Consider the following 13,137-nt stretch of genomic DNA (forward strand, 5'->3'; position numbering starts at 1 on the left):
TGGCTGATTGGTTTCTCCTTAAAATGGCTCCGAGTCTGCGCCCCGAACAAGCGGAAGGGGAACGCCGTGGTAGGGCGGTTGTACCTGTCCAGGTGTGATCGACCCGGCCGAACGGGACCAGATACTGAACTAGACAGCGGCTGGAGCATCGCCCTGTCGTCGCTCACTCTGCTCGCGGCCCGAGAATTCCCCGACCCCCCGTCTTGAGCCGAATCAGAGGGCCTACTGGCGCGAGAGTCGCTGGCGCCCGCGCGGGTTTCGGGCATCTCCGCGTCCCCACCGTGTGGTGGCCTCAAGAGAACGTTGACGCGTCTGCTACCCACGGGGCCGGGTGGGAGGGAGGTTCGGCACAGCGGAGGACGTTCGCAATGGATTCCCGGGGGTCCCGTCGCCGCCATTGGACACCACCCCCCCCCTCCCCGCCCCAGCGCTCCGGGCGCTGGCAGAGTCACGGGACAAAGGGCCCTGGGTGCGGGGGTGTCCCCGAGGCGAGTGCGCGGGTTTACTTCCTCTCCGGCCCCACGAGCGAGCCCGTCACTGTACCGGTGGCCTGGCTTCATGGGACCAACAGGAGTAATCCTACCCTGCGGATCTAATCCGGATCGGGACCGGTCCCAGGGGAGGCCCGTACCAATCTTCCTATTGTTTTGGGGCCCAGGTGAGCGCCTCGTTCCCACCACACTCGGCTTTACCACCCACTCCTAGGTCCGTCTTCTGGTACTGGGAATGGGGGAGTTCTGATCTGGCGCCAGGGCAAGGGACCACCACCCTTCCGGGGTTATCCCCCTCCCTCGCGCCCACGGCTGGACAGCGGGCAACGGAATCCCAAAAGCAGCTGTTGTCTCCAGAGCATTCCAGCTGCGCTTGGATTTCGTTCCCTGCTCTCCTGCCAGAGCAGCGTCCTGGCCTAGATGGGGTGGGCCAGCCCCTGACCCCCAGACGTACTTTATTTGGGTCGCTCTGGTCTCCGGCCATTGTCTCAGGTGCGCCCTGGAAATGGTGGGCCTAGACGTCGGAGAGCCAGGGTTGTGGTCAGCTCTGGAACTTGGAGTAGCATTGGCAAAGGAGATTGGTTCCAGGGCCTTCGGACAGGGTTGCAATGGCGGTGAGTCCCACAGGGCAGGGCCACCCCAGCCCGCAGCTCGCTATAGATAGCCTTTCACTTCCTGGGGAAAACCCACCCCAACCGTCTTCGTGTACCGAGAGTAGCTGAAGTCCCCAGCTTGGCCTCCAGCCCCCAGCCGTTAGTAGCTGTCCCTGGGTCATGCGACTGCTGAATAGAAAGCGCTTTGGAATGACACGATCACTCCCGTTGAGTGGGCACCCAAGAAGCCATCGGGAATGTCGTGTCCGCCCAGTGCTCTTTCGGCGATCCCATCAGGGCCTTGCAGCCCTGGCCCAGGAAGGGGTCTTGCCAAACTTCCTGCCCCTAGGATCCCCTCCTTTCTGAACTCTGGGCACTCTCACTGCTCCAGAGCAGTAATTACGGGTTTCCTGCACTCTGTGCTGTGTCAGGTTAAATCTCCATTAAAGAAAATAGGGCAAAGGGGGATTTAAGTTAGATTGTAGTGAAAACATTCCGGTCGTGGGACAGAGGGAAGAACTTTCTCTCTGTAGAGGACTGGGATGCTCCCAACTGAGAACAGTCCTTCAGCTGGGTCTTCTCATGGTCACATTATTTTGCCTACGATGGCTCATTGCCTAAACCAGGAGGCCAGAGTATCCCTGATAATGTACACAAGGTTAAAAGAAAAGCATTAAAAACTGGTAATTCTGGAAAGTATCGTGATGATTCTAGTTCCTCAAAAACCAAGAGAAGAAATTCTACTAAAGTACGCATTTATCGGGGGTAAAGACGACCCAGATAGCATAGGAGAAAATGGTTGTAAATAACCTGAAGCTGCAGAACACAAATTCTTTCAAAAACGGGATTTTTTTAGGAGTTCTTGAAAATGCCTTTAATGTTAGCTGCTCTATTCCGCTGATAATTCATTTGGAACTTTTGACGTTTGATCAAGTGTCAAATGTGGGAAATGAAACGTTATCGCAAATAGGTAAGATTTCGATGAGAGAAACAGTCGGGTCTGGGCCGCACCCGGTAGCGAGGATCCTCTCCCTGGCTGCTAATGCCGGTGACGACGACGGAACTCTAGGCCTAAGGCGGACCTCGCGATCCCGGGCCGGGGCCGGGCAGGGCAGGCGGGACACGGGGAGGGAGTGCTGGGACTGAAGGTCGAAAGCGGCCGCCACGGTTCCCTCTGGAGCACCTGTCCGCTCAAGAGACCTCCACCGGATACGCTCCCCGGCCAGTCGGGGCTCCCGGAAGTTCGACCTCCTGACGTTTTGCTTCCGGTTCCGCTGGCTCCTTCCGGTCGCCATGGCGACGGGGCGCCTGGGGGTCGGAGAGACGCTAGGGGCCCTTAACACGGCTCTGGGGCCTGGCGACCCCGTGTGGTTCAAGGAGACGCGTGCCCGCCACCTGCGCGCCCGAGACTTTCTGGCGCCGCGGCCCGCGCTGCAAGCGCGCTTCGGGGACGGACAGGTGGGCGCCATACGGGCGGGGATGTGCGGCCAGGGGCAGCGCCGCAGCCTGCTCACCGCCCTTCCTCCCGCAGGTGCCCGAGCGTGTGGTTCGTGCGGTCGCCGGCCTGCAAGGCCCCGGAGTGGCCCCAGTGCTGCGCTGCGCGCCGACGCCCGCGGGTCTGGCACTCCAGCTGCAGCGGCCCGCCGTCTTCGAGCGCGTGCTCGGCGCCGTGGCCGCCTATGCCGCGCCCGCCGCGCCCGCCGCACCCGGCCCGCGCGTCGTCCTGCACTGCCCTGCGCTGCGCAGCGCTCCTGGCGTGCTCCGCTTGAGCCAGCTGCGCGCCGTGCTCGTGGCCGATCATTTGGCGCGAGCTCTGCGCGCTCATGGGTGAGCGCGCAGCGGGTCCAGAAAGGTTGGGGTGGCGAGCTGGGCCTAGAGCCGCTGCGGGTGGGAAGGAGGGGGAGTTGCACCGGGTGCTTGGGCTGAGACGGCCGCGCTTGCTCCCCAGGGCGAGTGTGCGGCTAGTGCCCGCCGTGCGGGACCCGCACATGCCGACCTTCCTGCAGCAACTGTGCGTGGACTGGCCCGCTGCCTCCCAGAGAGCCGACACCGAAGCCCTGAGGAGCCTCGCGCTTGCAGAGCTTAGCCCTGCCCGGGACGGGGGAGCCCTGCCCCCTGGCGTCCTGGGCACAGTGTGCCTGAAGGAGGTGATGCAAGAACGGGGACACGCAGCTGGCTATGACCCCAACCTGGACAAGTGTCTGGGTAGGAGCTGGAGCCTCGCAGGACGGAAGAAAAGGTGGGGACCCTGTGCTCCGGGCTAGCTCAGCACCCCTGTGTTCTCTGCAGTGACTGAGGATCTGCTCTCCGTGCTGGCGGAGCTGCAGGAAGCCGTCCGCCACTGGCCTGGGGACGGCCCTGCAGGCCTGGTGAGTGACTGACGCCCAGCCCGTAGGCCTCTGGCAAGCCGTGTCCCGTGTCCGCCCAGTGACCGTCCTCCTATCCTGTAGGCTGCGGCCGCAGAGGCTGATGCAGACGGCTGCATGGTTGTACACGTGGTGAGCTGTGAGGAGGAGTTCCAGCAACAGAAGTTGGACTTGCTTTGGTGGAAGCTGGATGTCCAGGCTCCTCTCACACAGGTGGGTTAGTGATGGTGGCGCGCCCCCTGCTCCCACCAACCTGAGGGCCCTTGAAAACCCATCAAGGGGCACGTTAGCTGATGAGCGCATAGGGGACACCTGATCTTGAGGGGGCTGTTGGGCTTGGTGAATGGGCACTTGGGGTGGGCGGAGCGTCCTGGGAGAAGAGGTGGGGTCTGGAGGCACACCCCAGAGAACACTTAAGAATAATAGATTGGGGAAGCGGGACTGTGTGCTGAAGGGTGGGCTTGAGAGGGAGGCACAAAGCCTGGTGGCAAAAGGCTGGGGGAGTCCAGGCACAGGGTTTAGCTTCTTTGAGGGATTTATTGCTGGAGGGACGGCCACCTGGGCTAAGCGCCTGCTCTCTTCCTGGCAGAAGCACCTGGTCTGTGGCCCAGTGAAAGCAGCTGGTGCACCAGGCACCCTGACTGCTCCTGAGTACTACGAGTGAGTGAGGCTGGAAGGGAGGCCACCGAGTCAGGGCAGTTGAGGTGGGGGGACTCAGCACTAACCTCCCTGCCCCAGGAGGCGCCCCCCTCCCCGAGGCCCTTGGCTCACTCTTCTCCACATGCAGTCTGCGGCATGCCCAGGTGTGCAAGGCGTCGGCACTGAAGCACGGCAGGGAGCTAGCACGAGGTGCGCCTGGGGGAGCCGGGCTGGGAGAGCCGCGGGCTAGGATAGGGCAGCGGGCTGGGGGAGCAGCGGGCTGGGAGGGCAGCGGGCTGGGAGGGCAGCGGGCTGGGGGAGCTGCAAGAGCTGCGGGCTGGGGGAGCCCAGTTGTGCTCCACGGTGGGGGCAGGGCATCCCCTTCCCTGCCAGCCCAGACTGGGGGACCACTCCTGCAGACCCAGCCTGGACAGAGGTCTTCAGCGTTCTCTCTGTGGCAACCATCAAGTTTGAGATGCTCAGCACAGCTCCACAGAGTCAGGTGAGCCCAGGGGCCTGAAGAGGATCGGGGCTTGGGGAACAGACTGCGTTGTGGCTGCAGCTGTGCCCCCCTTCCTCAGCTCCTCCTGGCCCTGGCCAACGGCAGCGTTTCCACAAAGGGCACCAAGAGTGGCACCTTCGTCATGTATAACTGCGCCCGTCTCGCCACACTATTTGACGGGTACGAGCACAGCATGGAACAAGGTCTGTACCCCACTTTTCCACCTGTGAGCAGTCTTGATTTTTCACTGCTACAGGATGAGGTGAGTGTCCTGGGTAGCTGGGCACCTGCAGGAGGTTGGGACCTCCCCTCCCAGTGCCCTTCTCCACCCTCCCCTCCTCTCCCGCCCAGGGCGAGTGGCTGCTGCTCTTCAATGGCGTGCTCCCCTTCCCAGACCTGCTGAGCCAGACCGCAGCCCTGGCGTGCGCGGCCCCGGGGCTCCACACGACTGCACGCACCGAGATGGTGAGGCAGAGAAGACTGGGACAGACACCGCATGCTTGATGCTTTATTCTGGGCTGGGCATGAGATCAAAGAAACCGGCCAGTGACTCAGTCTCTGTCTCTAGATGTGCAAGTTCCTGGTTCAGCTCAGCATGGATTTCAGCTCATACTATAACCGCGTACACATCCTAGGGGTAAGTACAGCAAGGTGGGGGCGGGGGGGCGCGCTTGCAGGGGTGCAAGGGAAGCAGTGGAAGAGACCAGCAGGCCCCTTCTCTCCTCCAGGAGCCTCGACCACACCTGTTTGGTCAAATGTTTGCCCGTCTCCAGCTTCTGCGGGCCGTGCGTGAAGTGCTCCACGCTGGCCTAGCCACGCTGGGTCTCCCTCCACTGAACCACATCTAAGACCACAGAGACCCCGATATCTAGGAATGTTTATAAAGTCATCACCTGGAAGAAAGATAACAAAGATTTTGTTACAGACCCGAAGCCAAAATAAATGGCTTCTGTTGCACACGAAGCCTGGTCCCGTTTGGACGCAGTGGCGTAGGTTTGGTCGGCCCGAACAGCACCCAGCTCACCTCCAGCTCCTGCTCTGAAGTCAGGAACCCGCGGCTGCCGCCTCCTCCCCTCGGGCATACTGGGCATGGGCACAGACGGTCGCTCCTGTTCCACCCTGTCTGCGAGCAGGTCCCATGCCCAGCACGCCGGCCACCGCGGGACGCCTTAATCATACCAGTTGTACACCTCAAGCCCCTGGCCCCCAAGAGCACAGCGGTGGCCAAACTCAGGGCTTACAGGCCAGCAGTCCATGTCAGCCACGTCGGGGACATGGTACACGGTACTGTTCATGAAAGTGGGCTCACCATGCCCCAGACGCCAGAAGGTCAGCCGCTGGTCGATGGAGGCTGAGACCATGAGGCTCGGGCTTAGGATCCTGAGGCCTGTCACATGGGCAGCATGCGCACAGGGGACGGAGTATTCCTCTAGCGCATGCAGCTGGGGCACCAGCTCAGCACCCCCCATGGCCTCTTCCAGCTCCGGGGTCTCCACAGCCAGCACAAAGACATGGAGGGAGCCGTCCTCACTACCACTGGCCACGAGATGGCCCTCACGTGTGGGCAAGGTGTGCAGGCTGTTGACACCACAGCTATGAGCCTGGAGGGTCAGGCACGGGGTCCCCAGCCCTGGAGGAAGAAGATGGTTGTCAGGGCCCAGCCTGCCACATGGGCGAAGGCAAAGTGGGAGGTGGGGAGGGACAGACCTGGCTGTACACTAGCTACTCACGGTAGGGAAGCCCAGGGTCTGTTGGAGGTTCCAGGGCAGTGGAGCCATGGTCCAGCACGGTAGTGAGATCCCAAAAGGCCAGGCTGCCGTCAGTGGCTGCACTGCACAGGAACAGCCTCCTGGGAGCCAGGAAAGGGCAGCGGGTCAGTGAGGGAGATGGAAAACAAAAAGAGACCCTACCCGGCCCACACAGGGCCCCCAGGCAGCCCCTCTCACCGCCGCTGGTTGGGTGCCTCATGGGTAAAGGAATGGACCTTGAGGACACACCGCTTGTGGTGGAAGGTTTCAGCCAGGAGCTGCAGCCGCCGCCCCGAGTCCTGCAAAAGGAAGAGCCTGGGGGGCGGAGGGTGGCCCAGCTCAGAACCCACTCTGGACAACCTTCCAGCCCTTGTCTCTTGGCCCAAGGCCCTCAGCTCTCACCTCACTGCTCCATCACTGCAGGCTGCAGCCACAAGGGGGCCAAGGCCAGGCCGGTCGAGCTCACACACAGCTAGGGACATGTACCTGCAGAGACAACCCCGGGCAGCCATCAGGGGAAGCCTGGGAGCAGCTGTAAGGGGCTTGCCCTGCAGGACACCACCCCATGCTCCCATCTCACGGTGCGCATGTTACCTGGTCTCTGGGTCCACCTTGACCATCCGGTGCCTATTGCGCTGCCGGTCCCAGTACTCATCTAGCCGGTGGGACGAAAGGTGCATGACATGGCAGGCGAGGCGGCTTGGGGTGCTGGGGTCCAGGGTGACCATGAGGCTGAAACAGTGCATCTCAGCCCGGCCCCCCGCAGACACGACATGAGCGGTCAGGCCTGGCCGAGGATCCTGAGGGCCACCTGGGGTACCGATGCCCCACACAGCCAGGGCACGCACGGAGGAGATATGATTACAAACCGCTGTAAGCGCATGGGCCGAGCCGGTGACTGTGGGGAGCGCCAGGACGCAGACGGTAGTGTCCTCGCTGCACGTGATCACGATGTCAATCAGGCCCGGCCCCTCACTGCCAGGCTCCAGGTGGTCGGGCTGCATGAAGCTGGGCACCTCAAATTCAGGCCCCAGAGTGATGGTGCCCACACGCTTCACGCAAGTGATCTCACGGCCATGCAGGCTCTCGCGGAGAATCACATGTGGCCGGGTGCAGCCACCCAGAGCCCGGTAGAGCATGACATCCCCATCCTTGAGGTAGGCAAAGGCCATAGCCGCCTCGGTATCAGAGAAGGCCCAGGAGCGGTGCCCTCCACCACAGTTGACGATGTGCAGCTTTTCATGTGACCGGGGACTCCACACCACAAACTCATTGGCATGGAAGCCCAGGATGACCATACTCCCGTCGGCCACCATGCGGAGCCCAGCCACCCAGTTCATGCCTCGACAGGACTTTTGCCTTAGGACGGGCTGCAGTTGGCCACCTCGCACAAAGAGCTGGTAGTAGGCACCATCGCGCCCTGTGGTATACACGTAGCCACCATGGCAGGTGACTGACGTCACACCCTGCTTCCCATGCAGAGAAGGGAGGGTGGACACAGGGCCCCACTCAGTCGAGGCAGTCTCACTCCCACCACTGCCACTCCCTGCTTCAAGTGCTCCAGCAATAGCTCCGGCCTTGCCCCCAAGCCCAAGATCCTTCAGCAGAGCTGGTCTGGAGGGAAACAGCAACACAGAGCCCCGGCGGTCCCCACACACCAGGAAGTCACCAGGGGGTAAGAAGGCACTGCACGTGTGCCATCTCTGCTTGCTGGGAGGCAGCAGATACCGGCAACGTTCCTTTACAAAGATGGCTTTGCCGGAGGGCGCAGCTGAGATTTCCAGGCAAGCCACCACACCGCCAGGGCCCGATGCCAGCAACAGGAGTTCCTCATAGCCACGCAGGGCCCAGCTCAGACTATGCACTTTTCCACGGAACAGGGTCAAGTCCACGGCTGCAGTTGGTGTGTTGATGGGGACAACCTTGACACGACCCTCCCCATTGGCCATGGCACAAAGTCCGAAACCCTCAGGACCAGGGGCTGCCTCCAGGAGGCAGTAGGACTGGAAGCGCTTGTCCTCCAGCAGCTGCTCCCAGCACTTGACCTCAAGGTCGTAGAGATACAGAGCCCCTGTATCAGTCATTGCCAGCAGTCGCCAGGAGCCAGCCAGTGTCACAGCCTTGAGGGTACCTGGCCTGCTACGAGACTTGAAGCAGAGAGCTGAGACCCCTGAACCCGGGTACCCACGCCCCACCAGGTGCCACAGCCGGATGCCTGAGTCATCGCCCCCAGTGACCACCCAGGCCTGCCTCTCATGGGCAGCTACAGCCCGGATCCCACGACCCTGGTGGCCCCGAAAGGCCTGAAGAATCTCACCTTCGTGGCTCCATACCAAGCACACACAGTCCTCTCCTGCACTGATAAGGTAATTCTCTAGGAGCTTGACCTGCCACACCCGGGCACTATGCCCAAAGCAGTGCCCAATATTCTGTACCCGACCCCCAGGCACCCGCAGGTCACCCACCTTCCAGATGCGGACACTTCGGTCCTCTGAAGCTGTGGCCAACAAGCCCTTGCTTTCCAGGTACGACATGCTGAAGATGACACCCACGTGCCCACTGACTCGACGGTCAGGGGCCACAGGCTTATTGTCTATTAAAGCGGCCGCTGGGTACCAGACGAGGAGCTGATTGGAAACTGCACCTGCCACTATGGTCAGCTCCTTCCAGGTATCTCCGATCAGACAGGCTGAGGAGAGGGTGCACCTGTCTGTGCAGGGCACCTCCTGCAGCATGCACCCTACCACAGGGTCGTACAGCACTACCGAGTTATGGCCCAGGGCCAGGGCCACATTGCCCTCAAGCCAACGTGCATCCCAGATCCAGTCAGACATGTTCCACAGGCCAGAGCGCCAGAGCTCCCGGAAGCGGCCCTGTCCCCAGCTAATTTTCACAATTCGGAGTCCCTTGCTCCCAAACACAGCCACCATAGCCTCCGAGTCAAGGTCTCCATTTGGTTCTGGTCGCACCCGGAACCCATGGATAAGATAGTGGCCAAGCACGTTCTGCACACGCTTCATCATCCGCAGATGGCCACCAAAATCGAGGCTGTACACCAGGACATCCGGCCCCTCGCCTAGACAGAAGCAGAGAGCAGCATCAGAACCTCACTCAGTGGGGCGCCTGGGTGGCTCAGTTCTTCGACTCAGGTCATGATCCCAGGAGCCTGGGATCGAGCCCTGTCTTGGGCTCCCTGCTAGGTAGGGTGTGTGCTTGTCCCTCTCTCTCTCTGTTCCTTCTCCCTCTGCTTGTGCTCTCTCTCTCAAACGAATAAACAAAAATCTTAAAAAAAAAAAAAAAAGAAAAGAACCTCATTCAACTCTGCCAAGCCACGAAGAGGCAGGGGCACGGGAAATTCAGGCACGTAGTATAGCCTGCGAATGCATTAGAACATACCATCCCGCGGACTTGAATCCTGGAAAATCCTTGGTCTCAGCTTCAGCTGGACTTTCAGTGCTGACTTTCGGATGCCTACCAGTCGCTCCAGACAGTTCAACCTGGCTTCCTCAAACACCGCCTCTTCCTCACCCCACCTGACTTCTCCTGCTTCCAGCAGGAACCCTCAAAGCCTTCATCCCAAATCCTCAGCTGCATCTGTCTCTACACACACTCTTCCCACTCTCCCTCCCCCAGGGAAGAGGCTGTCCCCAGACGTGATCCTCCCACCTTGGGGCCACAGCAGAACCCCTCTGGATTTCCAAGAGCTTCTTGCAGCTCCGATGTGAGCATGTTCAACACTGACGGGAAAAACCAGGACAGGCGGCCCCAACTTTGGCAGCCAAGGCTCCCGTGACCCTCAGCTGCCTTCTGGCTGCCCGGCGGGGCCCTCTTACTCTACTAGCTCACCTTCAAATTCTCTCCACTCTCCTCACTCCACTGCGTTACCACCCTCTACCCAGCCCGAAACCAGGAAGCTCCCTGCTTATTCCTCTAAACTTCCCACATCTTCTCATGTTCTCAGTCGCTAAGCTCCATGTGCTCATTTTCTAAAGATTTTTCAAATCCTCCCCAACATAGTGACTTTGGTCCAGGATATCTATCACCTGTTAACACTAACAGTCCCTCATGCTATCCTTAGCCTGCAATCTCAATCTTTTAATGCTCAAGAGACATGCGTTGAGCATCGATTATAAACCAGACAAGGAACTACAGCTGGAGCAGTGAGTAAGAAGCACAGACCCAGGCTCCTGGCCATCAGACAGACACTAGAGAGTATCACCCAAGTAACCTGCATTGTTATGACTTTGGTAAGTTCCAGGAAAGAACTATGCGGACTGCTTTATTCTAAAAGAGGGAGATCGCTCCAGTGATTTTCCCTCCAGAAGACATCTGGCAGTATCTGGAGACATTTCTAGTTGTCACAACTCGGAGTTATGCTAAATGGAATTGAGGAATAGAAGCCAGGGATGTGGGGCGCCTGGGTGGCACAGTCGTTGGGCGTCTGCCTTCGGCTCAGGGCGTGATCCCAGAATCCCGGGATCGAGCCCCATGTCAGGCTCCTCTCCTGGGAGCCTGCTTCTTCCTCTCCCACTCCCCCTGCTTGCGTTCCCTCTCTTGCTGGCTGTCTCTCTCTGTCAAATAAATAAAATCTTAAAAAAAAAAAGAAGAAGAAGAAGAAGAAGACAGGGATGTTGCTAAATGTCCTGCAAATCACAGACGACCCCTCACACAAAAAAATGATCTGGGCCAATATGTCAATAGTGCTGAGAATGAGAAACCCCGGTGTCATCTATGCAACTTGGTGAGTGTCGGGGGAGGCCACCTTGAGAACATAACATTTAGGCGGAGGAATCAACAAGCAGTGGTAACCAGAGAAACAGTATGGGGGAGATGCGGGACCCTTTCTTGGCAGATGGAAAGCAAGTTTAATGGCCCTGAGGTGAGCAAGAACTGTAAGCTGTGTGGTTGGAACAGGAAACAAAGGGCTCAAGGATGGGCTGAGAGAATGCTGCTGTGGGGGTCCGGGAGCCAAAGTTGCATGGCCTCCAATGATGGCAGTAAGGTAGAGAAATAGATGCCACAAGTATGAAGTCAAAATCAACCAGACTGGCTTGGGGACTGAGGGAGACGCTTGGGCTTGAGCACCTGAGTGGCTGCTGCTCTCCCTGCTCAGCTGGAGCACCCACAGGATGATTTCAATTTGAAGGCAGCTGTGCACTTGGGCCTGGAACTCACAAACAGGGCTGGAAATTGAGATTATAGGTGCACCTGGGTGGAATCTGAGAATTGCAGCAATACAAAAGTCACAGGAGCAGGGGAGTTCACTTGAAGAGCTTTCTAACCTGTATTTCCCAAGTCATTTCCCTGCTTAAAACCCTTCATGAAACCTCTTTCCACCATCATTGAGTCAGATGTAGGCATAAAATGATCTGGCCTCCACTCATTTCTCCAGCCTCTTCTCCCAGACCCCACCCTTGCTCAGCCTCACAGGAACTCCCTCATTCCCGCAAAGTAACAAATTCTCAACCTCAAGGCCTTTGGCAAGCTTATCCTCTGCCAGGAACTCACCTCTTCTCTTAGCTCATTCTTGTGATCCTTTGGGTTTCTGCCTACCTCTCCCCTCCTGCAGGAGCCTTCAGAGTCTAACCCGTGGTAGGAACCTTGGGCTCCCAGAGCCCCCATACCAGATCACAACTGGGCCACCTCTCCACAAACACAAAACCACCCCCTTAGGATAGGAAGCAGCTCACTCAAGGCTTGAACGCCAGTGCCCTGCCTCTGGGCCCTTAAAAGACAGCAGCACCACCATCAGTCACTAGTGGCTTCCTCTTGGGCCTCGAAGCTTTCCGGGCTCTGCTGTTTCAGGTCCCAGGCTTTTGAGGGCCTAGGCTTCTCGACTTGACCTTCCCCGAAGGGCCATCAACACTGGATTTCCTGGATGCAACCATCTCAGAAAGGGCCTCAGCGTCTGCCTCCCCAAGCACCGGCCCATTCAGAAAGGTCTCATCCCTGGTTTCCCGCCACCCCATCCTCGTCCCCACCTTCCACCGAGGAGCCTCACGGGCCTCTGGGAGCCCACAACTCCGCCTACCGGGCCCCGCCCTCCCCCGAGAGGCCACACCACAGACCGCCCCCGGACCCGCCCACCTTAAGGGGGCTCACCCCCAACCTCCCCCCTCGGCTCCCCGCAGCGGCCACACACCTCTCTCCCTGCCTGCCCCGCCTCCCAAGCCACTGCGTTTCCTGGAATTTTCCCGCGGCCCCACCTCCCTTTCCAGGTCAGCTGCAGATTGTTAAGGAACTCGATAGCCACGTCGGGTTTTGTTTTTTGTTTTTTTTTGTCTCTGGGGCTCCTCCGGCCGGGCCTCCAGCCCGCCATCTCCTGGGCTCTCACCCCCCTCGGTCGGGCTTCATTCATCCCGCCGCCCGTCCTCCTCCTTGGGGGCATCCCTTTGTTCTCATGGTCCCGCCCCATGCGAGCGCCCGGTTTCTTCTCCGCTAGCGCGCGCCTCGAACCAAACCTCACCCGCCAACAGCCGATCCCCCACGCACTCCAGACCCGTGACCGGGAGGAGTATGAGCTCCGAGGTTGCCCGCGGCCAAACGTAGTCCTCGTGAGCGTCCATGTCGGTCCTCGAGCCGCTGCGGCTGCCTTGGCCAAGAAGGGAGCTGACTTCTCGCGAGACGAACCTTCCTCGCGCGCAGCAGAGCCGATCTGCAGCGGCCTTAGCAACAGGTAGCGGAGCCCAGGGTCGCCCGCTGCCGATGTCCAATCAAGACCCTTCGCCCCACGAAATCCTGCTCGTCATTGGCGAGACCGTCCTCGCCCCTCCCTCTGACGTAACGCTTGCCGAGCGC

At 59.7% G+C, this 13,137-nt stretch overlaps 2 protein-coding genes across 5 annotated transcripts; one reads left to right on the forward strand and one right to left on the reverse strand.

Moving 5' to 3' along the window:
* The first annotated feature begins 899 nt into the window (after nt 1-899).
* Nucleotides 900-5,548, forward strand: DALRD3 (DALR anticodon binding domain containing 3). 4 transcript variants are annotated; one of them, XM_045778773.2, is made up of 12 exons: nt 1,349-2,542; nt 2,616-2,911; nt 3,033-3,289; nt 3,374-3,453; nt 3,535-3,663; nt 4,040-4,110; nt 4,189-4,299; nt 4,483-4,591; nt 4,671-4,853; nt 4,943-5,056; nt 5,160-5,228; nt 5,320-5,548. In XM_045778773.2, exons 1-12 carry the CDS (start codon nt 2,378-2,380, stop codon nt 5,437-5,439), a joined length of 1,704 nt encoding a protein of 567 aa, XP_045634729.2. In that variant the 5' UTR covers nt 1,349-2,377; the 3' UTR covers nt 5,440-5,548. The 4 variants fall into 4 exon arrangements, 3 of the variants coding, with proteins under 3 accessions (XP_045634729.2, XP_045634730.2, XP_045634731.2); XM_045778774.2 differs by having other exon boundaries at nt 1,350-2,542; nt 4,238-4,299; nt 4,488-4,591; XM_045778775.2 differs by having other exon boundaries at nt 1,351-2,542; nt 4,238-4,299; nt 4,509-4,591.
* Nucleotides 5,084-13,077, reverse strand: WDR6 (WD repeat domain 6). Its single transcript, XM_045778764.1, has 7 exons — nt 12,806-13,077; nt 6,934-9,415; nt 6,742-6,825; nt 6,538-6,654; nt 6,322-6,440; nt 5,616-6,221; nt 5,084-5,484 (listed from the first exon to the last, which is right to left on the reverse strand). The coding sequence occupies exons 1-6, from the start codon at nt 12,903-12,905 to the stop codon at nt 5,761-5,763; spliced, it is 3,363 nt and encodes a 1,120-aa protein (XP_045634720.1). The 5' UTR covers nt 12,906-13,077; the 3' UTR covers nt 5,084-5,484; nt 5,616-5,760.
* Between the last annotated feature and the right edge of the window lie 60 nt (nt 13,078-13,137).

Source organism: Ursus americanus, chromosome 14 (assembly GCF_024610735.1).
Source record: "Ursus americanus isolate L20-20 chromosome 14, mUrsAme1.1.p, whole genome shotgun sequence".
In the NCBI taxonomy this organism is placed as follows: Eukaryota; Metazoa; Chordata; class Mammalia; order Carnivora; family Ursidae; genus Ursus; species Ursus americanus.